Source organism: Gossypium arboreum, chromosome 3, assembly GCF_025698485.1.
Source record: "Gossypium arboreum isolate Shixiya-1 chromosome 3, ASM2569848v2, whole genome shotgun sequence".
Taxonomy (NCBI): domain Eukaryota; kingdom Viridiplantae; phylum Streptophyta; class Magnoliopsida; order Malvales; family Malvaceae; genus Gossypium; species Gossypium arboreum.
In genome coordinates this window covers 802,640-827,612 of record NC_069072.1, presented here as the reverse complement: position 1 = coordinate 827,612, position 24,973 = coordinate 802,640, and the positions used below count along the sequence as shown (strand labels likewise).

The following is a 24,973-nucleotide window of genomic DNA, read 5'->3' as shown; positions in this document are numbered from 1 at the left end:
ATGATGTTTAGCCAATTCACAAAATTCACAATGATATGAAGAAGGATTTTTTTTTTAAATAGATTAGGTAACAAATATGTTAGATAGTAAAAATTAGGATGTCCAAGCCTATAATGCCAAATCATAACCTTATCAAAATAAAAAACAGGATTTAAACATAAAGTAGTTATTGGTTGACTTAGATGGTCGTGTTCAAGAAAGTAAATTCCACCAAATTCTTTAGCATTACCAATCATCCTCCCCGAGACAATGTCCTGAAACTTACACATAGGGGAGTTAAATATAACATGACATTTGAGGACTGGGATAATTTACTGACCGATATGAGATTACAAGCTAGATTTGGCACATGTAAAACATCATGTAAAACCAAGGAAGATGAAATTTTAACAGTGTCTTTCCTGGCTATTGCCGAGAATGACCCATCTGCTACTTTGATCTTTTTGTTTCCTGCGCAAGGTGTGTAAGTTGAAAAAAAAAAAGACTACTAGTCATGTGATCACTAGCTCCAGAATCAACGATCCATGTGTTTGTTTTACAAGGCTTGACACTGAAAAAAACAGAAAAATCAGTACCTGATTGGGCAAAAGAGGAAGAAGGATTATTGGATGAGTTAGGAATAGAAGAATTCATCCGAAATTGTGGTGATTGAAAAAACTTGTGTAGATGCTCTAATTGTTCCTTAGTGAATGGAGACCCTTCCAGAGAACTTTGGCCCTCATAATTTCCATTAGTTGTTTGGAAAGCTCTGTTATCCCCTGATTGTGAACCACGACCATTGCCACTCTTTTTTCTTCCATTTTTTGGTTTCCCATGAAGTTTCCAACACGTTTCTCGAGTGTGCCAATATTTTTTGCAGTGATCGCACCAAAGTTTTTTCTTATCTCCAGTGAAGACTGTTTTAACCATGATGTTACTAGAGATTTTAACCTAGCTCAGATGCCATGAAAGTTTTCAAGAGAGCTTTTAATAAAACTGTTCTATATTTATTAACTAAAGAATTGAACTTAAATAGAAAAAAGAGTCCTAATCCTAATTGGGAAAATAGTTCCCTTATTCTAATAAACTACTAAAACATAAAAGAAAATAGTTCCCTTATTCTAGTAAACTACTAAAACATAAAATAAAAATATTTCTAGAATATGAATAAAACTTATCTACCTAAATAAGATTTATCTACCTAAAAAGATATATACATATTTCAACAGGTTTTGCTTCCCTTAAGTCCCTACATTGAGTTGCTTCATTCAAAGGACTTCCTTTGGGATGCCTGTTTGTGTGTATATATATTCATCCAATCCCCGTTTTCATCAGCTCAGCACCAACAAAAGCTTTTCAGTTTCCTAAGATCTTTACATTCACTTCCTCCTCTTGTCCTACTTAATATTCTCTCTCATTTTACAAAAGCAAACAAGATGATTAGTGCAAAGAAACTCATAAAGTTGGCAAGGAAATGGCAAAAAATTGCAGCCATTAAGAGAAAAAGAATCACCTTCTTAAGAACTAGTGGTGATGTTTTTGACACGACCAGTTGCAGCACATCATCAGAGGTCAAGAAAGGTCACTTTGTGGTATATAGACCCAAATCCTTGAAAAAAATCAAACAAATGAAAGCCTAAGTGATTCAGCTCCCAAATTGGCTTGGACTCATCTCATCTAGTCATCTTTGGAATTGGACAGATAGTTTGGAATTTCATTTTTCCTTCCTGAGATCATATAGTTAATTTGGAACAAAAGGATTAAAAATAATTTGAGTTGTTTTAAGACTGAATATAACTGTACATAATATTAAAGAAGAAACACCAGATAATATATAGCACCTGAACACATATTTATCTGCCATGTTAATCACAATAGAAGCTGCATTCTAAAACTTAGTTTATAAACCAACTTGTCCAAACAGTGGTGAAAGTCAGAGATGATTAAAAGCTTAGTTGCATAAAGATATTATCTCACTCAGAAGGTAGATATAATTTTTATGTCTATCCAATCATAATAGTTATCAACTAATGACAGCTAAAACAAATTGAAGCCTATTGTCTGGGAAGTGGATTGAATCCAAATGCTACAATATTTATCCCCACAATTCAAAGCCTTCGGTACAGAAAAGTATACCTGACGACCAGCATCACTGCTATTATCAATCTCTTGAAGTCATCATCAGACAGATCCATGTGAAGTAGATATCGATATGAGATATCTAAAAGCATAACAGCCTGGAGATAAAGACGTCTCAATCTAAGTAGACTCTTTTGGGGGTCAATCATGCTTAAGAAATTATAAAAACCCATCAATCCAGAGTTAAGTAAATTAGAACCACACTTTTTTTTTTTTTCCTTTTTACGTAATCTATCTATAACATGTGGGCCATTGGACCACTTCCATTACCTTCCAGACATGCCTAACTCGCCACTTTCCTAACCACATGGTTTTGTTCCCTACATGTAGTTGATTCATTCAAAGCACTGCTTTTGAACTTTGGTATATGTATCTATGTATGTATGTACGTGTATATATTCGTTTCCCAGATATCTTTTTTTTTTCATTGTTCTATATATATATATTCATCCATCTTCAGTTTTCATCAGTGCAGCACAAGAAACGCTTTTCAGTTCCCTAAGATCTTTTAGATTCACTTCCTCCTCCCGTCCTGCTGAATATTCTCCCTTGTTTTACAGAAGCAAACAAGATGATCAGTGCAAAGAAGCTTATCAAGTTGGCAAGGAAATGGCAAAAAAATGCAGCCATTAAGAGAAAAAGAATCACATTCTCGAGCACAGCATTAATGGTGGAGAAGGGTCACTTTGTGGTGTATAGCACTGATGAGAAGCGCTTTATGCTTCCTTTGGAATATCTGAAGAACGAAATAGTGATGGAGTTGTTCAACTTGGCAGAAGAAGAATTTGGAATTTCAAGCATTTATGGACACCTCACGTTGCCCTTTGATTCAACCTTCATGGAATATGCAATTGGATTGATCAAAAGGAAAGCAAGTAAAGAAGTGGAGAAAGCATTGATTATGTCTATAGTTAATGCCCGTTGCGCATCATCATCATCGTTGAATCTCTCTCAGCAAGAAACACGCCAACAGTTACCAATATGGAGTTTCTAAAGCATTTTCTTTTTCCAATTTTGTAAACGATAACATCATTCTACATTAAGATATATAATGAGAAAGCTCCCATTTTTTGTTTCATGTTTAGTTGTCTGCTTCCATGGCTACTACTCTTTTTAACTTTCACTACCCTATAACCTTAAAACGACTGCATGAATCTCTTGCTTGGTCCTTTCTGAGAAGCAGAAGACCCAAATCCACCTTGGTGGGTATGGACGAAGCAACAAATGGATATTCTAAAACTGGTTCATTTCGATAAGGGCCTCGGGTTCATCCCAGATTATTTCTATCTGCTCCACAGTGTATTAGATTACTTTAAACACGTCGATTCTGATCCAAACCCAAAAGCTCAATTGATTAATCTGAATTTGAATCTAACTCAATTCTACTTAATCATAAAATATAACAGTAAATTACACTATTAGTCACCGAATTATTAATAGGTTTTTGTTTTGGTCACTCAACTAAAAACAGTTATAATTTGTCACTAAATTACCAAAAGTTTTGATTGCACCAATCAAAAGTTTTCTTTTAAGTATTTTCCCTTGTGATTCAGCCTTTATGGAATATGCAATTTTTTTGATCAAAGGGCATGGGACTAGAGATATGAAGAAAGCATTGCTTATGTCCATTGTAATACTGTAGTCTTAGATTTAAAACATTCAAATCAATTATTTATTATCTTCACTTTGGCTTTCATTTGTTTGATTTTTTCAAGGATTTGGATCTTGTTTGAGAACAAGACCAATTTACTAGGAAAAAGGAAAGGCAGGCCAAATCAAGGACTAAAAGAGAAGGATTTCAATTTGAATCTTATATATAGTTTTCTTTTTGGGGTGGAACTGTTCAACAAGGTACTGTTTGACATGATAATTAGTCTTTAGTTGTATGAAATTGTGTGACTAATATTATACCAGAAGTTATTTCCATGTCAAGATTCAAGAAAACTAAACATGTGAAACAAGAATTCTGACTCTTTTGCATTATGTACTTTATCTACAATGGAATGTGTTGAATTACAAGATAAGAAAAAAAAGGTTTTGCTTCAGTAGCTGCATATTGGTAACTGCTGGCTTGTTTCTTGTTGATAAAGAAACGAAGATATGCAATGATCACTGGCTATAGAAAGAATCAGTGCTTGCTCCACATCTTTACTTGGTTTCCTTTTGATCAAAGCAATTACATATTCCATAAAGGTTGCATCACAAGGCACGATGAGAGCCCCATTGCTTGATAGACCAAACTCTTCTGCCAAGTCGAACAGCTCCATTACTATTTTGTTCTTCAAATATTCCAATGGAAGCACAAAGCGCTTCTCATCTGCGCTGTATACCACAAAGTGACCTTTCTTGACCGCTGATGATGTGCTGCAACTGGTTGTGTCAACAACATCACCACTAGTTCTTGAGAAGGTGATTCTTTTTCTCTTAATGGCTGCCATTTTTTGCCATTTCCTTGCTAATTTGATGAGTTTCTTTGCACTGATCATCTTGTTTGCTTTTGTAAAACAAGGGAGAATATTTAGTTGGACAAGAGGAGGAAGTGAATGAAAAGATCTTAGGAAACTGGAGAGCTTTCGTTGTGCTGAGCCGATGAAAACGGGGATTGGATGAATATATATACACACACACAAACTGGCATGCCAAAGGAAGTCTTTTGAATGAAGCAACTCATTGTAGGGACTCAATGGAAGCCACACCATGTGGTTATAAATTGTGGCATCTGCAAGTGCAACAGCAGGCATTGTAGTACCCCACAATATATTCTGGATATATTACCTAACAACAAGAAATTGTGGTGCTAGTTTACTGCAACCTGAATTGATGGATTGTACAAGTCTGAAACAGGAGTAGACCCCAAATGACTGTATTTAGTGCAAAATGTCTTTATTTCCAGGCTGTTATGCTTTCGGATATCTCATATCATTATCTACTTTCACATTCATCTGTCTGTTAATGGCTCCAACATGTTGCTAACAGCTGATTGTCATATTTTCTGTATTGATAAAAATTTTGAATTGTGGGCATGGGTATGGAATCATTTTACTTTAATGCGCCAAATTCTATGTGTATGGTACACACTGCTCAATTAGCATAACTTTACATCTTAATCCATTCCTACGTGTAAAACGTCAGCTGCTTTTACCGAATAATAAATATTGCAAATGCTTAGACCAAAAATAAAGTATCCACTTTCTGGCTGAGATGATATCTTATTTTCACCATTTCTTGGGCAAAGTTAATCATAAACAAAGTAACAAACCATAATTTGTTTCCCTGCCTTTTAAGTTTCTGTCTTCTAAGCTCATCAAAATGTATAACAAAGTATTAGAAAGCAGCTTCTATGGTGAGTAAAATAAAACTATTGTAACATGGTATACAATTTGAGTTCCTATATATTATTTCAAGGATTCGTGTTATGCTGGTTTGGAAATAAGACTAACTATCAGCAGGAAATATAGAACGGGCTAATGAAGAGATTATTATAGTGTAATATTTTTATTATATTTACAAATACCAATTTTGAGTATATATTTAGGGTAGAACTGTTTAGTTTGGAATGAAATTGTTGATGTAATATTGAAGATAAACAAAAATTTTGATGTTTTCCATTGTATACTTTAATCTACAAAGGTGTGGATCAATTACAAGATGCGAAAAGAAAAAAAAATTGCTTCAGAAGCTCCATATTGGCAACTGTTGCCTCGTTTCAAGCTGATAAAGATTTGATGAGGAGCAACGACTACTGGCTACAGACAGGATCAATGCTTTCTCCACATCTTTACTTGGTTTCCTTTTGATCAAAGCTATTACATATTCCATAAAGGTTGCATCACATGGCAAGATGAGAAGTCCATTGCCTGGTAGACCAAACTCTTCTTCTGCCAAGTTGAATAGTTCCATGACTATTTCATTCCTGAGATACTCCAAAGGAAGCACAAAGCGCTTCTTATCTGCACTGTATACAACAAAGTGGCCCTTCTCAACAGCTGTCGATGTGCTGCAGCTGTTTATGTCACTATCCAAGGTGGAACCTGATAAAGTGATCCTTTTTCTCCTGATTGCAGCCATTTTTTGCCATTTCCTTGCTAACTGAATAAGCTTCTTAGCACTGATCATCTTGCTTTACTCTAAGGTTAATAGGAGAGACTCTGAGATGAAAGAAAAAAAAGGGAAGATTTAGGTATTGAAACTCTGAATTTCTGAATGCAGTTGTTATGCTGAATATGAGGCTATGGAAATGGGATGAATATATAATCACAAGGTGAGAGACAGTGCCTTTAATGAATTTAGTACAATGCTGGTATCCATTGGAAACAAAGGCATGTGATAGGCAGATATTAGGTGTAATCTGCTAGGTGGACATGTTTGCTTTTATTGGATGATTAGATCGACAAGGTGGAGGATATAATGAAGTGTATACACACATCTTTTTATATACAATAAGGGCCAGTATTATTGACTCATGAGCAGTTGATCACAAATTTTAACAGGCATTTATGATCCTGTTTAGATTATATCTATATCATGACCATCCTGTCCCTTCTTTATGGGGACAAGAGAAACAAAGCCATGCAATTGGAAGTTGCGAGGGGAAGAGGTACTTTTTTGTGAGATGGGGATGTTTACTTTATTAGACAGAAGCATCTGTTGAACTTATCATGTTCTAATCTAACATCCAACAATCTTTATACACCATAGAATTTAATAAAAAATGATAATAATAATGAAAAGATGGTTGGAAAAAGCAAGCAAATTGGGACATCCTTGTTGTGTACGTATTTGGCAGTAGAACAATGACTACTGGACCCAACATGTGATTCATTATAGATGAAGATTTAACTAACTATGATTATTCAGATATAAACTAAGACGATATCAGTAATTCCAATGTCCACAACTAAAACAAGAATCCACCAACTAATTTTTCTGATTACAAGGTTAGGGCCTTGTACTTTTCTTTTTAAGTGACCGAATAATAAATATTGCAAGTGCTTAGACCAAAAATAAAGTATCCACTTTCTGACTGAGATGATATCTTATTTTCACTTCTTGGACAAGGTTAATCATAAACAAAGTAACAAACCATAATTTGTTTTCCTGCCTTTTAAGTTTCTGTCTTCTAAGCTCATCAAAATGTATAACAAAGTATTAGAAAGCAGCTTCTATGGTGAGTGAAATAAAACTATTGTAACATGGCAGATGATTTAAGTTCCTATATATTATTTCAAGGCTTCGTGTCATGCTGGCTTGAAAATAAGACTATCAGCAGGAAATATAGAACCGGCTAATGAAGAGATTGTTAGAGTGTAATAATTTCATTATATTTACAGATGCCAATTTTGAGTATATATTTAAGGTAGAACTGTTTAGTTTGCATTGTATACTTTAATCTATAAAGTTGTGGATCAATTACAAATTGTTGATGTAACATTGAAGATGAACAAAAATTCTGATGTTTTGCATTGTATACTTAAATCTATAAAGGTGTCGATCAATTACAAGATGCGAAAAGAAAATGAAAATTGCTTCAGAAGCTCCATATTGGCAACTGTTGGCTCGTTTCATGCTGATAAAGATTTGATGAGGAGCAACGACTACTGGCTACAGACAGGATCAATGCTTTCTCCACATCTTTACTTGGTTTCCTTTTGATCAAAGCTATTACATATTCCATAAAAGTTGCATCACATGGCAAGATGAGAAGTCCATTGCCTGGTACACCAAATTCTTCTTCAGCCAAGTTCAGTAGTTCCATAACTATTTCATTCTTGAGATATACCAATGGAAGCACAAAGCGTTTCTGATCCACACTGTATACAACAAAATAACCCTTCTCAATCACTGTCGATGTGCTGCAACTGTTTACATCAGTATCCAAGGTGACTCTTGGTAATGTGATCCTTTTTCTCCTGATTGCAGCCATTTTTCTCCATTTTCTTGCTAACTGGATAAGCTTCTTAGCACTGACCATCTTGCTTTACTATAGTCTTAACAGGAAAGACTCTGAGATGAAAGGAACAAGAGTGAAGATTTAGATCTTGAAACTCTGAATTTCAGAATGAATTTGTTATGCTGGATATGAGACAATGGAAATGGGATGAATATATAACCACAAGGAGAGAGGCAGTCCCTTTAATGAATAGTACAATGCAGGTATTCATTGGAAACAAAGACATGTGATAGGCAGATATGTGGTGTAATCTGCAAGGTGGGCATGTTTGGTTTTATTGGATGATTAACCCAACAAGGTGGAGCTTATATATAAGTGCATAAATACATTGTAATATATCTTCCAAGTGGCTTACCAACAATAAGGTGCAGTATTATTGACTCATTATCAGTTCACCACAGATTCCAACAGATATTTAGGTCTTGTTTAGTAGAGATTTATTTCATGTCTCCATGTGGAGAAACAATCTCTTCCATATAATTCTCAATAAAGATGTTAGGTAGGCAAAACCACGTGTCAGTACGAGAGAGTACCCAAATCATTGATCAGTACAGTTAGTTTCACTTTGCTATTAACACTTGGACTTTGAATGTAAAGAGAGAACAATCCTTTTGCATCACTATTAGAATATATCCCATACCTTGCCCATACCTTTCCCATACCTACCCATACCTTGGAAAGGTCAAAGTTATGGGCACCAAATATTTATTTAGTGTTGGGCATGGGATAATAGCAATTTTTGGTCCCTAAGTGAATAGGGAATTTGCAAGGTGGCCCTTAAACCTCAACTATAAATAGGCCAACCATTGCTCATTCTCATCATCCCACATTTGCCATTCTCTACTTAAGGCATTGTTCTCTCTCCCTATTTGTAAAGTTTCACTTGTATTTTGGAGTGAAATATAGTTGGTAGTGCCCGAGGACGTAGGCAAGATTTGCCGAACCTCGTTAAAATTCTGGTGTTCTTTACTATTTATTGTTCATATTTTGTGAATGTGATTGTAGTGATTTATTGTGCTATTAAATTACGATAGAGGGATATTCTGGCTAGGAAAGACTTGGTACTTAAGTGATCCTCGTGATCCACCTCTCTTTCCTGGGAATTGAACTTAGTGTGATTTTTTAGTACAATAATTTTACTCTTTCACACGCTTCCGCACAACAATCACAATGTGGTTGTCTCCTATTCAAGTAACTATGATTCTTCAGAAATAAACCAAGACGAATATCAAGAATTTATAAAGAAAAATTTGGAAGGTTACCTTTTTGCTTATTCTAAAAATGAAGGAGTTTGAGTTCAGTAGTATTTGTTCCTGAGTTAAATAATTACTACAAAGATTTCTTCTGGGTATATAAAACAAGTGATAATAAAGAGGCAAATCACATTGTTTGATAAACTATGTCTTTGGTGAGGCCAAAATCTTGGTCAAAACTATGTGACCAAGAGTGCAGGACAACAATAAAATATTCCAAATTTTACTTCCCATGGTCATAACATAAATAATAATCAACCAACTAATATTTGCTCGTTACAAAGTTACAGCCTTGTAATTTTCTTGTCCTTGTTGCTTTCTTGCTGAGATATGCCAATCCGCAGAATCTGTCTTTTGGTTAGTACTCCTCAGGGACGCAACACTGTTTTGTGATTACATTGACATATATTCTGTTTAGCATCTTGGCCACACACTTTATGTGTCCTGACAGCCGGTTTTTGGTAGGCCTTCTAGTTAGGGTAATGTACAGGTTCACCTACAGATTGTTGTTGCTGGTGCAAAACTATTAAAACTTAGTCATGAATTTGCATAACATTATCATTATATCAGATAGATAAATGAACTTCTAAATATTTTTATCACTGATGCTAGAAAAAATATAAAATCTATAAGGCCGTTGGATCTTTGGATACTGTTTCTAGAAGGTATTTTCAGTGCATCATAAAGCAAAAGAAAGTGGACTTCTTGAAATGTTGCAAAGAAACAACTGATTTCAGTTCTCAACAATGCCAATTGCTTTTACAAAATTAGAATGATTTTACAGTGAAACATCTTTTGGCAATACGATATGATACTGACTATTTTACACCTAGGAAGAGATGGTTTCGTGCAACAGAATTCTTTACAAGATTCATGACTAAATCACTCAGAATTCACAAACAAGTGACTTTGGATCTTCATGTCCTTGATTGAAATAAGTATCCGACGTGCAATGATATGTAGAAATGGAATTGACCACTGCTCTCTCCAAATCCTTGGATAATCCTCATTTCACAATGGAGACAATGTAGTTCATGAAAACTGAATCACATGGAAATGTTATAGCTCCATCACTTGGCAGTCCAAACTCCTCTTCAGACAACTTGAAGAGTTCACGGAAAATGCAGATGCTAAGAAATGCCAAGGGAATCAGGAAGCGTCTCTTATCCATTGTGAAGATAACAAAGCATCCTTTAACAACCTCTGATGATCTATTATAATCATTTGCAGCAGCAGCAGCTATCTTTGTACTAGTCCTTTCTGAGGCAATTCTTTTCTTTCCAATGGATGCTATCTTCTGCCACTTCCTTTCTTTCTGATAAGCTTCTTTGTTGTAATCATGCTTACATAGTTTACATGTTGTGGATGGAAATCTTAAAGCAAGAAAGTGACAAAGAAGGTTGATTGGTATTTGACGGTTAGTAATACTGGATGAAGAAGTCATTCAGCTATTTATATGCTTGCTATTCTGACGCTACTTGTGATGTGCATTTCAATGTCAAAGCTTGTAAGCTTCTCTATTGGATTCTACATTGGCAACTTTGCTTGAGATTCTTTCGATGCTAATTAAGACCAATTAGGGAATTCCAATAAAATTTGGAAGATAATGAAATTTATAATATCCTATAAAGTATTATACGAGTACGGAATTCATACCTTGATGCTGTAACTTGACAAACAAGAAACATAACCAAATCTTATGTCTTTTAGTCAATCCAAAGCTTGCAGGTAAAACCATGTGCTTTGTTGCTATGGAATAAACAATGCTAGATTGTAATTAGTTAGACGAAGATACTGAGTAACAAAAGGACATGGAAACCATCGAAACAAGGAAAAGGTTTGTAATTACAGTTAATTACTAAGCATGGTTGATAAAATGCAATACTTTATCCCTTCGGCATCAGAGTTGGTTATATTGTGGAATCATATACTTGTATGCATACCCGAATATGGGTTGGAAACAAGTTTAAGACAGTTATACTTTAGGAAAAATGAAAAGAGTCCGAGTAACATAACTGTGAAAGTCTTGGCGGAGACAGTCCTTTCCTGTCTTGTGGCTTAAGGACACTGATAGGACGAAACCGAACTTACCGAAGAAAGCTGAAGCACAAAAGGGAGTTTTGTCTCCTAATAAATACAAGTTGGTAATAACAAGCACAATATATCTTTCAATCAATACAAATCAACCGGAAATATTCACAAACAACAAATCAAGTGAGACACACAATTTACATAATTTTCACCATTGGGTCGGCATTGAACTATAGATTTGGACCCTTGAGAGCATTAAATTTGAGAATATGAGGAAAATATTGTGTGGAAACAATGTTAGTTGTAAGGCTTGAAACCTTACTATCCCTAAAGCACTAAGACAAACCTACCTGTATTTCATATGCAAAGTGATGTTACAACTCTAAGATTGAAGGTTTGAAATCTTAAAGAAGAAAAGAATTAAAGACTGTTGAATTTGATGCTGGAATCTGTGAAGAGACATCCATTATAAACAGTAAAAAAAACAAATAATAGTTAAATGATCTTTTTTAGTCATCAAAAAAGGCTATTGCATTTCATTAACTGTGGATTTCAACATTTACAAGATATTATTACATAAACCATTTACAATATCAAAGCATAATTTCCTCAGAATCCATAAACTAATGACTGTTGGTCTGTATGGGCTTGATGGCAATAACTAGCATTTGATGAACAGCGATAGCTTGCAACAGAGTTCAGTACAGCTTTCTCCAAATGCTTAGCTAAACTCCTTTGTAGTAATGAGAGAATGTAATTCATGGCAACTGAATCACAAGGTAATGTTATTGGTCCATCGCTTGGCAATCCAAACTCCTCTTCAGACATCTTCAAGAGCTCCACGAAAATGGTGTTTCTTAGATAAGCTAAGGGAATCACAAATCGCTTTTGATCAATTGTGTAGATCACAAAATGCCCTTTATCAACAAGTGATGAAGTAATTCTCCTTCTTCCAATGGCAGCCAATTTCTGCCACTTTCTTGCCTTTCTGATAAGAATCTTTGTGCTAACCATGCTTGTTTGCTCAGTGACTAATGGATGGAAACTGTATGAATTAGAAGAGAGAAAGGTTATTTTTTTTTGTGCTTAAGAGATGGAACTGATGGCGGTATTTATAAAGCACAACAGAAAAAAGGAACTCGTTAAGTTGTAAGCCTTTTTTTTCTTGTGTCGTAAATGTCTATGCAACAGCATGAGATTACTTCCAGTGATATAACTATTTGGATACATATGTTTGCATATGTTAGGCAACCAAACAAGACTTTGGGGTGGGGGCCTCTTTCTTCTTGTATGCCTTTTGGTTTAAAGGCACACCAAGTTCTACATGTAATCTAATACATTGTGGAGCAGGTAAAAGATATTTTTGCCTGCCAGGCCTAGAATTTGGAAGAATCCCAGGCCCTTAAGAAATCCATTAGTTTCTTCTTCCATACCCACCAAGGTGGAGTTGGGTCTTATATTTTCTCAGAAAAGGCCCAAACAATGGATTCGGTGCAGCAATCATATAGGAATCTGTCGGATTCTGTTGTTCATGTCGTAGTGCAGGTAAAAGAACAACTGCCATGGAAGCAGACAACTAAATATGAAACGAAAACTGTGAGTTTTCTCATTATGTATATTTGCTAACGTACAATGGTGTTAACTGCTATAGTATACAAAACTGAAAACAAAATTTGGCTTTAGAAACTCTAAATTGGTAACTGTTGGTGTTGCGCGGAAGCGTGTGAAATAGTAAAAATATTGTACTAAAAAATCACACTAAGTTCAATTCCTAGGAAAGAGAGGTAGATCACGAAGATCACTTAAATACCAAGTCTTTCCTAGCCAGAATATCCCTCTATCGTAATTTAATAGCACAATAAATCACTACAATCACATTCACAAAATATGCAAAATAAATAATAAAGAACACCAGAATTTTAACGAGGTTCAGCAAATTTTGTCTACGTCCTCGGGCACTACCAAATATATTTCACTCCAAAAATTACAAGTGAAATTTACAAATAGGAGAGAGAATAATGCCTTAAGTAGAGAATGGCAATTATGGGATGAAAAAAGTAAGAAATGGTTAGGCCTATTTATAGTTGAAGTTCAAGGATCAACTTGCAATGTCCCTATACAATTAGGGGCCAAAATTGCAATTATCCCATGCTAACTTTTAACCCAACTTGCCAACCAATCTTACTTTCTACTTTCGGTGCCCACCCTTTTTGACTTTTCAAACAATGGGTGGGTTCCAATAATCTCCACCTTGAAGATTTGATTAGGATAATCTTATCTTCACACAATTCTTTCTGCCTTTGACAACAATACTTGATAGTGCCTTCTTCAACTGTTAAACTTGTAGGATATTAATCAAGTTCAAACAATGTTCAAACTTGGTTATTATATCTGCGGGATTATCTGCAGTCTTGATCTTCTGAAGACAAATTTTCTCCTCATCAATAATTTCCCGCACAAAGTGGAAACGTACGTCATTATGCTTTGTACGTGCATGATAAACTTGATTCTTTGCTAAATGAATAGCACTTTGACTATCACAATACACGTTAATATGCTCCTGGACCAATCCTAAAGTTTTTAGTCATACCTTGTAACCAAGTTTGAACATTGTTTGAACTTGATTAATATCCTGCAAGTTTAACAGTTGAAGAAGGCACTATCAAGTATTGTTGTCAAAGGCAGAAAGAATTGTGTGAAGATAAGATTATCCTAATCAAATCTTCAAGGTGGAGATTATTGAAACCCACCCATTGTTTGAAAAGTCAAAAAGGGTGGGCACCGAAAGTAGAAAGTAAGATTGGTTGGCAAGTTGGGTTAAAAGTTGGCATGGGATAATTGCAATTTTGGTCCCTAATTGTATAGGGACATTGCAAGTTGATCCTTAAACCTCAACTATAAATAGGCCTAACAATTTCTTACTTTTTTCATCCCATAATTGCCATTCTCTACTTAAGGCATTATTCTCTCTCAATCCCAACTACTGTATACGTGAACAGTACTGTATACGTAAATAGTATCGTATACGTGAATAGTGCCGTAAATGGTCGTATTCCCCAAGTACGAATCTGACTCTGATACCAATTGTTGCGCGGAAGCGTGTGAAAGAGTAAAAATATTGTACTGAAAAATCACACTAAGTTCAATTCCCAAGAAAGAGAGGTAGATCACGAAGATCACTTAAATACCAAGTCTTTCCTAGCCAGAATATCCCTCTATCGTAATTTAATAGCACAATAAATCACTACAATCACATTCACAAAATATGCAAAATAAATAATAAAAAACACCAGAATTTTAATGAGGTTCAGCAAATTTTGCCTAAGTCCTCGGGCACTACCAAATATATTTCACTCCAAAAATTACAAGTGAAATTTACAAATAGGAGAGAGAATAATGCCTTAAGTAGAGAATGGCAATTTTGGGATGAAGAAAGTAAGAAATGGTTAGGTCTGTTTATAGTTGAGGTTCAAGGATCAACTTGCAATGTCAATATCCAATTAGGGACCAAAATTGCAATTATCCCATACCAACTTTTAACCCAACTTGCCAAGCATATCTTACTTCCTACTTTCGGTGCCATCCTTTTTGACTTTTCAAAAAATGGGTGGGTTCCAATAGTTGGTTTGTTTCTTGCTGATTGAGATTCAATGATGATGAGCAATGGCCGGTAACTATAGACATAATCAATGCTTTCTCCACTTCTTTACTTGCTTTCCTTTTGATCAATTCAATTGCATACTCCATGAAGGTTGAATCAAAGGGCAATTTAAGGTGTCCGTTGCTTGGAATTCCGAACTCTTCTTTTGCTAAGTTGAACAACTCCATCACTATTTCGTTCTTCAGATATTCCAAAGGAAGCATAAAGCGCTTCTCATCAGCGCTATCACCACAAAGTGACCCTTCTCCACCATTGATGATGTGCTCGAGAATGTGATCCTTTTTCTCTTAATTGCTGCCAATTTTTGCCATTTCCTTGCCAGTTTAATAAGCTTCCTTGCACTGATCATTTTGTTTGCTTTCTTAAACAAGGGAGAATGTTTAGTAGGACAAGAGAAGGAAGAGGATCTAAAAGATCTTAGGAAACTGAAAAAGCTTTTCTTGTGCTGGGCTGATGAAAATAGAAAATGGATGAAAACAGATATATAAATGCACAAAAGTTCCAAAAGCAGTACTTTGAATGAATCAACTAGATGTAGGAGGCAAAACCATGTGGTTGGAAAATATGATCCATCACTTGGGAAGTGGCCAGTTGGGCATGTCTGGAAGGTAAGGGAAGTGCTCCAATGACCGACATGTTCTGGATATATTACTTAACAAGAAAAGAAAAAAATGTGGTTCCAGTTTGCTTAACTCTGGATTGATAGGTTTTTATGATTTCTGGAACAGGATTTGCCCCCCAAAGAACTATACTTAGGTTGAAATGTCTTTATCTCCAGGCTGTTATGCTTTTAGATATATCATATAGAAATCTACTTCACATTGTTTTGTCTGTTGATGGCTTGAAGAGATTGCTAACAACAGTGGTCCTGGTCTTCAGGTTTACTTTGTAGTACTGAAGTTTTTGAATTGTGGGGCCAAATATGGGAGCATTTTACTTCAATCCACTGTCCAGACAATAAGCTTCCATCTACTTCAGCTGCTTTTACTTGATGACTACTGTGATTGGTTAGACACAAAAATGATCCAAAGGAGGTCCTTTGAATTAAGGAACTCAATGTAGGGACTCAAGGGAAGCCAAACCATGTGGTTATAAATTGTGGCATCTGCAAGTGCAAGACCAGGCATTGCAGTACCCTACATGTCCTGGATAATATTGCCTAATGAGAAAAAAATTTTTGGTCTAGTTTAGTGAACCCTGGATTGATGGGTTATGCAAGTCGAAACAGGAGTTGCTCCCAAATAACTCTACTTTGTGTAAATGTCTTTATTTCCAGGCTGTAAAACTTCAGCTACTTTTACTGGATAGATATTGCGAGTGCTTAGACATAAAAAAAGGTATCCAACTTCTGACTGAGATGATATCCTTTGCAACTAAGCTAATAAGAATCTTTGCGCTAACCATGCTTGTTTTCTCAGTGACTAATGGATGGAAGTTGTATAAATTAGAAGAGAGAAAGGGTATTGTTTTTGTGCTTAAGTGAAGGAACTGATGGGGGGTATTTATAAAGCACAACAGAAGCAAAAAAACTCATAAAGTTGTGAGCCTTTTTTCTTGTGCCGTTAATCTCTATGCAACAGCGTGTGATTAATTCCATTGATATAAATATTTGGATACACATGTTTGCATATGTTTGGCAACCAAACAAGACTTTGGGGTGGGGGCCTCTTTCTTCTTGTCTTCCTTTGGGTTTAAAGACATAACAAGTTCTATATGTACTCCCAGGGCCTAATCCAACGGAAACCCAGTTTCAGAAATCCATTAGTTGCTTCATCCATATCGACCAAGGTGGATTTGGGTCTTCTGTTTTCTCAGAAAAGGCCCAAACAATGGATTCGGTGCAGCAGTCATATAGGAATATGTAGGATTCTTGTTGTTCATGTCATAGTGCAGGTAAAAGAACAACTGCCATGGAAGCAGACAACTAAATATGAAAAGAAAACCGTGAGTTTTCTCATTATGTATATATGTTAATGTACAATGGTATTAACTGCTACAGTATACAAAACTGAAAACAAAATTTGGCTTTAGAAACTCCATATTGGTAACTGTTGGCTTGTTTCTTGCTGATAGAGATTCAATGATGATGAGCAATGGCCATTAACTATAGACATAATCAATGATTTCTCCACTTCTTTACTTGCTTTCCTTTTGATCAATTCAATTGCATACTCCATGAAGGTTGAATCAAAGGGCAATTTAAGATGCCTGTTGCTTGGAATTCCAAACTCTTCTTCTGCCAAGTTGAACAACTCCATCACTATTTCGTTCTTCAGATAGTCCAAAGGAAGCATAAAGCGCTTCTCATCAGCGCTATACACCACAAAGTGACCCTTCTCCACCATTGATGATGTGCTCGAGAATGTGATCCTTTTTCTCTTAATTGCTGCCAATTTTTGCCATTTCCTTGCCAGTTTAACAAGCTTCCTTGCACTGGTCATTTTGTTTGCTTTCTTAAACAAGGGAGAATGTTTAGTAGGACAAGAGAAGGAAGAGAATCTAAAAGATCTTAGGAAACTGAAAAAGCGGTTCTTGTGCTGGGCTGATGAAAATTGAAAATGGATGAAAACATTTATATGGATGCACAAAAGTTCCAAAGGCAGTGTTTTGAATGAATCAACTAGATGTAGGAGGCAAAACCATGTGGCTGGAAAATATGATCCATCACTTGGGAAGTGGCCAGTTGGGCATGTCTGGAAGGTAAAGGAAGTGCTCCAATGACCTACATGTTCTGGATATATTACATAAGTAGAAAAGAAAAAAATGCGGTTCTAGTTTACTTTAACTCTGGATTGATGGGTTTTTATGATTTCTGGAATAGGATTTGCCCCCCAAAGGAATATACTTAGGTTGAAATGTCTTTATCTCCAGGCTGTTATGCTTTTAGATATATCATATAGAAATCTACTTTGCATTCATTTGTCTGTCGATGGCTTCAAGAGATTTCTAACAGCAGTGGTCCTGGTCGTAATGTATACTTTGTAGTACTGAAGGTCTTGAATTGTGGGGTCAAATATGGTAGCATTTTACTTCAATCCACAACCCAGACCATAGGCTTCAATCTACTTCACCTGCTTTTACTTGATAACTACTGTAATTGGTTAGCCAAAAAAATGTCCCAAAGGAAGTCCTTTGAATTAAGGAACTCAATCTAGGGACTCACGGGAAGCGAAACCGTGTGGTTATAAATTGTGGCATCTACAAGTGCAAGACCAGGCATTGCAGTACCCCACATGTCCTGGATAATAATACCTAATGAGAAAAAGTTTGTGATTCTAGTTTAGTGAACCTTGGATTGATGGGTTATGCAAGTCTGAAACAGGAGTTGCTCCCAAATGACTTTACTTTGTGTAAATGTCTTTATTTCCAGGCTGTCATGCTTTTGAATACCTCATATGATAATCTACTTTCACATTCATCTATCTGTTAATGGCTCCAACATATTGCTAGCAACCGATTTTCGTACTTTCTGTACAGATGAAGATGTTCAATTGTGAGGTTGGATATGTTTGCGTTTTGCTTCAATGCCCATATCATAGGATCTAAAGCTTAAGTATACAGTACGTCCTGCTCAATTAATATTAACTTTGCACATTAATCCACTCCAGCCAGCAAATCGTCAGCTGCTTTACACATTAGTGAGTTGCACCTCGACTTTTCAGGCTGGATCAAACAGGATTCAGGTCACAAACATTATTTGGTGTGCTCTCCTTTGGTAATAAGATGATATAATTCCAAGGGTTCATGTTGTGCTGGTTTGAGGAAAAGACCAACCATCAGCAGGAAATACAGAAAGGGTCAGTGAAGAACTAGCTTATATTTACAGATTCCAATCTCAAATATATATTTGGGTATAACAGTTCTGTTCGGAGATAAATTATTGATGTGATATTGTAGATAAAAAAAAAAATCTGATGTTTTGCATTGTATACGTTAATCTACAAAGGTGTGGGTCAATTACAAGATGCTAAAAGAAAAAGAAATTTTGCTTCAGATGCTCCATAATGGCAACTGTAGGCTCGTTTCTTGCTGATAAAGATATGACGATGAGCAACGGCCACTAGCTACGGACAAGATCAATGCTTTCTCCACGTCTTTACTTGGTTTCCTTTTGATTAAAGCTATTACATATTCCATAAAGGTTGCATCACAAGGCAAGATGAGAGCTTTATTGCCTGATAGACCAAACTCTTATTCAGCCAAGTTGAATAGTTCCATGACTATTTCATTCTTGAGGTATTCCAATGGAAGCATAAAGCGTTTCTGATCCACACTGTATACAACAAAATGGCCCTGCTCAACTGCTGTCGACGTGCTGCAACTATTTGCGTCAGTATCTGAGGTGGCACTTCGTGATGTGATCCTCTTTCTCCTGATTGCAGCCATTTTTTGCCATTTTCTTGCTAACTTGATAAGTGATATGTTAATTTTTGCTGCATGTCTTTCTCTTTTGCATGTGTTCAATCTTACGATGAATTCTTTCGACAATTTATTCAACATTTGAGCCTTAAAACCTCATACTTAGTCGATTTAAGCAATTGGGCAAATTTCGAACTGAATGTTTAAGTATATAGATTGGTCGACATTTAGGTTTTAAAAATTGGACGAAAAGAGACAGAAGCTCTTAAACGTGCAAGTAAAACAGGAGTTGAGCTAGGACAAGGAATCCTAGAATCCGATGTTGAAAAGTTGAGCGAAGCAATACGTGCAGAGGCAATTCGACGTTGGAAACAAGTCGAAGAGGTTGAACCTGAGACCGAACCACTCTTTGAAATAAAAAACAACTTCGGTGAACTAGAAAGAATGGCAAACCGAACCATTCGTCAACTAGCCGCTGCTCCCAACGAGCAAACACCGTTATGCATCAACTATCCAACCAGAGGAACCCCTTTTGAATTGAAGTCGGGCTTGATTCACCTTTTGCCCACTTTTCGAGGCTTGAAGAACGAAAATCCACACATTCACTTGAGAGAATTCCACATGGTCTGCTCAAGCATGAAACCCCAGAGAGTACCCAAAGATGAGATCAAACTTCGGGCCTTTCCTTTTTCTTTAGTTGATACAGCAAAAGAATGGTTATTTTACTTACCCCCCGGTTCTATCACAACGTGGGATGACTTATCTCGTGTATTTCTTGACAGGTTCTTCCCAGCGTCACGAGCAGCTGAGCTTAAGAGGGACATAGTGGGAATTCGCCAATTGGAAAGTGAATCACTCTACGACTACTGGGAGCTGTACAAAAAACTGTGTGCGAGTTGTCCTCAACATGGGTTGACCGAACAATCACTTCTTCAATATTTCTACGAGGGTTTGCTCCCTATGGAAATGAAGATGATCGACGCTGCTAGCGGAGGAGCGCTTGTCAATATGACCCCTCAAAGGGCAAGAGAGCTAATATCCACCATGGCGACAAATTCTCAACAATATCGGCCAAATTCGGAACCGACAAGACGGGTTAATGGGGTAAACGTTTCAACTTTAGAAGATAAATTGGATAAGCGTACGAATATTGTTTAATCTTTGCTTACAGAAAAGAAGAGTTTGACCCCACTATGTGGAATTTGTACTACGTCTGAACACCCGATAGATTTGTGCCCAATCCTTAACGACAATTCAATGGCACATGTTGACGCTATCGGAGGTTTTCCAGGACCTCCGCAAAGACACTATGATCCTTTCTCTAACACCTACAATCCCGGGTGGAAGGATCATCCTAACCTGAATTACGGAGCTAATCCCCGATATAATCCACCATACCAACCGAGACCTCTGCAACCACCACCACAACACAAGTCGAGTACATCTCTAGAAGCTATCGTGGAAAGACTTGCTGCCGATGCTGCAAAATATCAACAGAGGACAGACGCATCAATACAAGAGTTAACTAATCAAGTTAGTAAAATCTCGATGGTAGTTAATCGCTTGGAGTCTCAAGGTAAACTACCTTCTCAAACAGAGCCGAACCCTCGGCAGAATGTCAGTGCAATAACTCTTGGTAGTGGAAAGGTTCTAGAAACAGTTCCAGCCAAAAATCATGGGCAAGAAAAGGAATGGGAAAAGTAGATCTCGGATCCAACAGCAAGGCCAAAATCGGAAGTTCAGAAACCAGTTGTGATGCCACCTCCTTTTCCAAGGAGGCTTGCAAGGGATAAGAAAGAGAAGGAGGAAAAAGAAATCCTCGAGACATTCAGGAAGGTGGAGGTAAATATCCCTTTACTCGACTCTATCAAACAGATCCCTCGTTATGCAAAATTCCTCAAGGAATTGTGTACTAGCAAAAGGAGGTTAATAGGTAACGAAAGAGTAAATGTAGGAGAAAATGTCTCTACAGTGTTGCAAAAGAAAGTTCCACCCAAATACAAGGACCAAGGTATGTTTGCTATTCCTTGTGAGATAGGCAATATAGGCATTAAGAAAGCCATGTGCGATTTAGGGGCTTCCATTAATGTTATGCCTTATTCTATTTATAAACTGATTAACGCGGGTCCTTTAAAAGAGACAGGAGTAATAATCCAGTTGGTGGACAGGACAGTTGTCTATCCTGAAGGGCTGCTTGAAGGCGTCCTTGTTAAAGTTAATGAATTAGTTTTCCCTGCAGATTTTTACATTATCGACATGGAGGATGACAATTTGGCTAATTCGTCTGACATAATTCTTGGGAGACCATTCTTGATTACTGCACGAACGAAAATTGATGTTTGGAATGGAACACTTACCATGGAATTTGACGGTGACGTGGTTAGGTTTAGTGTTTATGAGGATATGGGACACTCAAATGATAAGTTACAAATTGTGCCTTGCAGGAATATGGATCTCAATTTTAAGCAAGAGGAATTATCGATGATCCAAAAACCAATACATGAAGATGTGATGAAAGCCTCGAAATTGGAAATCAAACCGTTTCTAGAACATACAAGGATTCCAATAGAGGAAAATGTAAAGATGAATGAAGAAGATCAAATGATAGGAGAATCTGAGAAATGCTTCAAGGATAGTGGAAAAAGGTCGAAACCTTTCTGCAAGAACATCCAAGTGCACAAGATGGGAAAATTAATTCTCAATAAACCCAAAGGATAACATTTAAGGTCGTCGAGCTAACGACGTTAAACAAAAGTGCTTTTTGGGAGGCAACCCAAATTTATTTTCATTTATTTAATTTTGAGTTTTAGTAAGATTTAGGTTGTAAATAAATAAATTTTTATTTAATCTAGTGAATTTGCTATTTTCAGGAACGTAATGGAGATTTTGCAGAAGTCAGATAATGATGGTAGCGTGGGCACGCCGTGCTAAATGCTGACAATTATTTCCCAACACCGACAACATCAGTTGAAGCACTTGGGGAGTATTCTTAACCTTTCTCTTTGCTTGTTGTTTGAGTTACTAAACTTTATTGCATATAACACATGCTTGAGGACAAGCATCATTTAAGTGGGGGGGTTGGATTGATATGTCAATTTTTGCTGTATGTCTTTCTCCTTTGCATGTGTTCAATCTTACGATAAATTCTTTCGACAATTTATTCAACATTTGAGCCTTAAAACCTCATACTTAGTCGATTTAAGCAATTGGGCAAATTTCGAACCAAATGTTTAAGTATATAGATTGGTCGACATTTAGGTTTTAAAAACAGCAATCCCCACTTGGCACGCCAATGTGTTCACGGAAGACCAATTAGACAATCGATCCTTTCAGAATTCCAACTGTACGTCTAGCCACACTAACTCAAACGACGTCTTTTTTGATTTAGTATTGACTTGACTTTGTGAGTTGACGAAGTCATACTCTTAATCCGGAGAAATAATAAATATCGAAAGTTGGGAGTTAAACAGCTCGGGTTCGTAACTCACGGGTTTTTGACAGGGTTAACACTGGCTTAAAGCTGAAAGGGGTTTAGTGTGGCATGAATTTAATTATGCTTGAAGGTTATGGAAATGATAGAAATTATATGAAAAAGGTAGTGGAAATGGATAGGAAAAATATTTGCAAAGAGAATTAGACAAATTTTGTATAAAAGAAGACAAAATAATCTAATGCTCAATTGAATTAAGAAAAAGAAAAATAAGGTGGATAATGGAATTCCAAAATGAAATAGGAATGTAAAAACAATTGATTAATGGATGATTTTCTAAGAACTAAAACCCCCTATTTATATAGATAAGGTTTACTAAAAATAGCTTAAGAAAATTAATATAAAATCTAAAATAATAATAATTAAAAATAAATAAACTTAAAATAGAATTTCCTATTTTTGGCTTTTTACAAAGTCAAATTTATGACTAGTCCTTGGCTTGCTCCATCTTTTCGCTTTGGCCCATTCCAATAATTTTCTTCTAATTTGGCCCCTTTTCAGCTTGCTTTTGATCAATTGCATCCCTGACAAGAATTAAATCATAAAAACACTTAATTAGCAAGATTCAGTTCATCAATAAACCAAATTAAGCACAAAAAATATGCAATTTGACATGTTTATCAAATCCCCCTACTTAGCTCATGCTTTCCCTCAAGCATGTTGTTCTTTCAAACATTAGAATCAATTCCACAATTTATTAAAAATCGAGCCCCTTTTCCATATCCTCAATCAATGCAAACAACATAGGCAAAAAGAAATAAATGTTCAAAATATACATTTTAATCAACAAGTGTCATAAAATTGAAATATGTCAACTAAACAATTTCGCTAAATTGAGATTGAATCCCATAATTTGCACGGCATTATCAATTAACTCTGCATCAGAAAATTAATAGACAAGATCAAACCTTTTTACGCGAACTAGGATGACAACCCAAGCACCCTATCCCGGTTACTCAGTTCAAACAGTCTTTATTTATTATGTATTATTTTTTCTCACTTTTTTTATTTTATGGGGTATTCAGCTAGGTCCTAGCTCAACTCCTGTTTTACTTGCCCGTTTAAGAGCTTCTGTCTCTTTTCGTCGTGCTCGCGTCGATTTCTCGATCTCTGGGTCATATTCGAGATCTCCTGATGAAGATCTGGTCATGAAGACGATTTAAACAATTGTAAGTGTTGCCAATCCCCGGCAACGGCGCCAAAACTGATGGCTATCGATTCCACCAATATAAACCTACACCTAGTTTGCTAATTAAAGCAGTATAGGGAGTAGGGTCGATCCCACAGAGACTGGAATTACTGAAAATTGTTTGTTTCTTGACTAGATTAGTGTCAGGCGTTGTCGTGCCCATGACGTTTGGGGGGGGAAATAAAATATGAAACCTGAAATAAACACAAGAAAACGTAAAAAGTAAAAAGTAAAAGATGAAATAAAAATAAATAACAAAATAATTTAAAGGAAAATCAATAAAACTTAGCTCAGCCTTAAGCACGGGTTTTCCCGTCTTTGACCCGTTCCTCGAAATTAGGTGAACTCCTCTTTTTCGATAAGCTAGTTATAGCTACCAAGGACGCCTTGGACACCAACTCTTCCTTGTGTAAATTAGTTATGGAACGTCCTATAACTAACCCTTACCGATCGAACAACCTACGAAACGTTCGTGATTTAGAACTCCGGCAGCTTTGCGTTCTAGAAGAGCCTAGCTCGAACCAATGCCCTCAAACGTTGGGGCATTTAAATCCGGTTACTACTTCCCTTGACAGAACCAAACAGCAATTCCCACTTGGCACGCCAATGTGTTCACGGAAGACCAATTAGACAATCGATCCTTTCAGAATTCCAACTGTACGTCTAGCTACACTAACTCAAACGCCGTCTTTTTTGACTTAGTATTGACTTGACTTTGTGAGTTGACGAAGTCATACTCTTAATCCGGAGAAATAATAAATATCAAAATTTGGGAGTTAAACAGCTCGGGTTCGTAACTCACGGGTTTTTGACGGGGTTAACACCGGCTTAAAGCTGAAAGGGGTTTAGTGTGGCATGAATTTAATCATGCTTGAAGGTTATGGAAATGATAGAAATTATATGAAAAAGGTAGTGGAAATGG

General features: G+C 36.3%; 8 protein-coding genes, 1 long non-coding RNA gene and 1 pseudogene across 9 annotated transcripts; 2 read left to right on the top strand and 8 right to left on the bottom strand.

The window, feature by feature from the left end:
• Positions 1–964: 964 nt before the first annotated feature.
• Positions 965–2,436, bottom strand: LOC128290272 (uncharacterized). The gene is made up of 2 exons (XR_008279957.1): positions 2,116–2,436; positions 965–1,706 (listed from the first exon to the last, which is right to left on the bottom strand). It is a non-coding gene; the product is annotated as an uncharacterized LOC128290272 (long non-coding RNA).
• Positions 2,437–2,514: 78 nt separating this feature from the next.
• On the top strand, positions 2,515–3,196 carry LOC108475675 (auxin-responsive protein SAUR64-like). The gene has a single exon (XM_017777660.2). The coding sequence runs from the start codon at positions 2,690–2,692 to the stop codon at positions 3,110–3,112; it is 423 nt and encodes a 140-aa protein (XP_017633149.2). The 5' UTR covers positions 2,515–2,689; the 3' UTR covers positions 3,113–3,196.
• Positions 3,197–4,071: 875 nt separating this feature from the next.
• Positions 4,072–4,874, bottom strand: LOC108475808 (auxin-responsive protein SAUR62-like). The gene has a single exon (XM_017777782.2). The coding sequence runs from the start codon at positions 4,857–4,859 to the stop codon at positions 4,161–4,163; it is 699 nt and encodes a 232-aa protein (XP_017633271.2). The 5' UTR covers positions 4,860–4,874; the 3' UTR covers positions 4,072–4,160.
• An 827-nt stretch (positions 4,875–5,701) lies between these two features.
• LOC108475756 (auxin-responsive protein SAUR62-like) lies at positions 5,702–6,516 on the bottom strand. The gene has a single exon (XM_017777745.2). The coding sequence runs from the start codon at positions 6,232–6,234 to the stop codon at positions 5,791–5,793; it is 444 nt and encodes a 147-aa protein (XP_017633234.1). The 5' UTR covers positions 6,235–6,516; the 3' UTR covers positions 5,702–5,790.
• Positions 6,517–7,455: 939 nt separating this feature from the next.
• On the bottom strand, positions 7,456–8,358 carry LOC108475775 (auxin-responsive protein SAUR62-like). Its single transcript, XM_017777761.2, has one exon. The coding sequence runs from the start codon at positions 8,087–8,089 to the stop codon at positions 7,646–7,648; it is 444 nt and encodes a 147-aa protein (XP_017633250.1). The 5' UTR covers positions 8,090–8,358; the 3' UTR covers positions 7,456–7,645.
• Positions 8,359–10,327: 1,969 nt separating this feature from the next.
• On the bottom strand, positions 10,328–10,765 carry LOC108474951 (auxin-responsive protein SAUR66-like). The gene has a single exon (XM_017776977.1). The coding sequence runs from the start codon at positions 10,763–10,765 to the stop codon at positions 10,328–10,330; it is 438 nt and encodes a 145-aa protein (XP_017632466.1).
• A 1,121-nt stretch (positions 10,766–11,886) lies between these two features.
• Positions 11,887–12,366, bottom strand: LOC108474952 (auxin-responsive protein SAUR64-like). The gene has a single exon (XM_017776978.2). The coding sequence runs from the start codon at positions 12,364–12,366 to the stop codon at positions 11,962–11,964; it is 405 nt and encodes a 134-aa protein (XP_017632467.1). The 3' UTR covers positions 11,887–11,961.
• A 2,281-nt stretch (positions 12,367–14,647) lies between these two features.
• On the bottom strand, positions 14,648–15,762 carry LOC108475758 (auxin-responsive protein SAUR67-like; annotated as a pseudogene).
• A 1,182-nt stretch (positions 15,763–16,944) lies between these two features.
• Positions 16,945–17,753, bottom strand: LOC108475768 (auxin-responsive protein SAUR67-like). Its single transcript, XM_017777756.2, has one exon. It carries the CDS (start codon positions 17,452–17,454, stop codon positions 17,041–17,043), a length of 414 nt encoding a protein of 137 aa, XP_017633245.1. The 5' UTR covers positions 17,455–17,753; the 3' UTR covers positions 16,945–17,040.
• A 3,374-nt stretch (positions 17,754–21,127) lies between these two features.
• Positions 21,128–22,090, top strand: LOC108474953 (uncharacterized). Its single transcript, XM_017776980.1, has one exon. It carries the CDS (start codon positions 21,128–21,130, stop codon positions 22,088–22,090), a length of 963 nt encoding a protein of 320 aa, XP_017632469.1.
• The last annotated feature ends 2,883 nt before the right edge of the window (positions 22,091–24,973 follow it).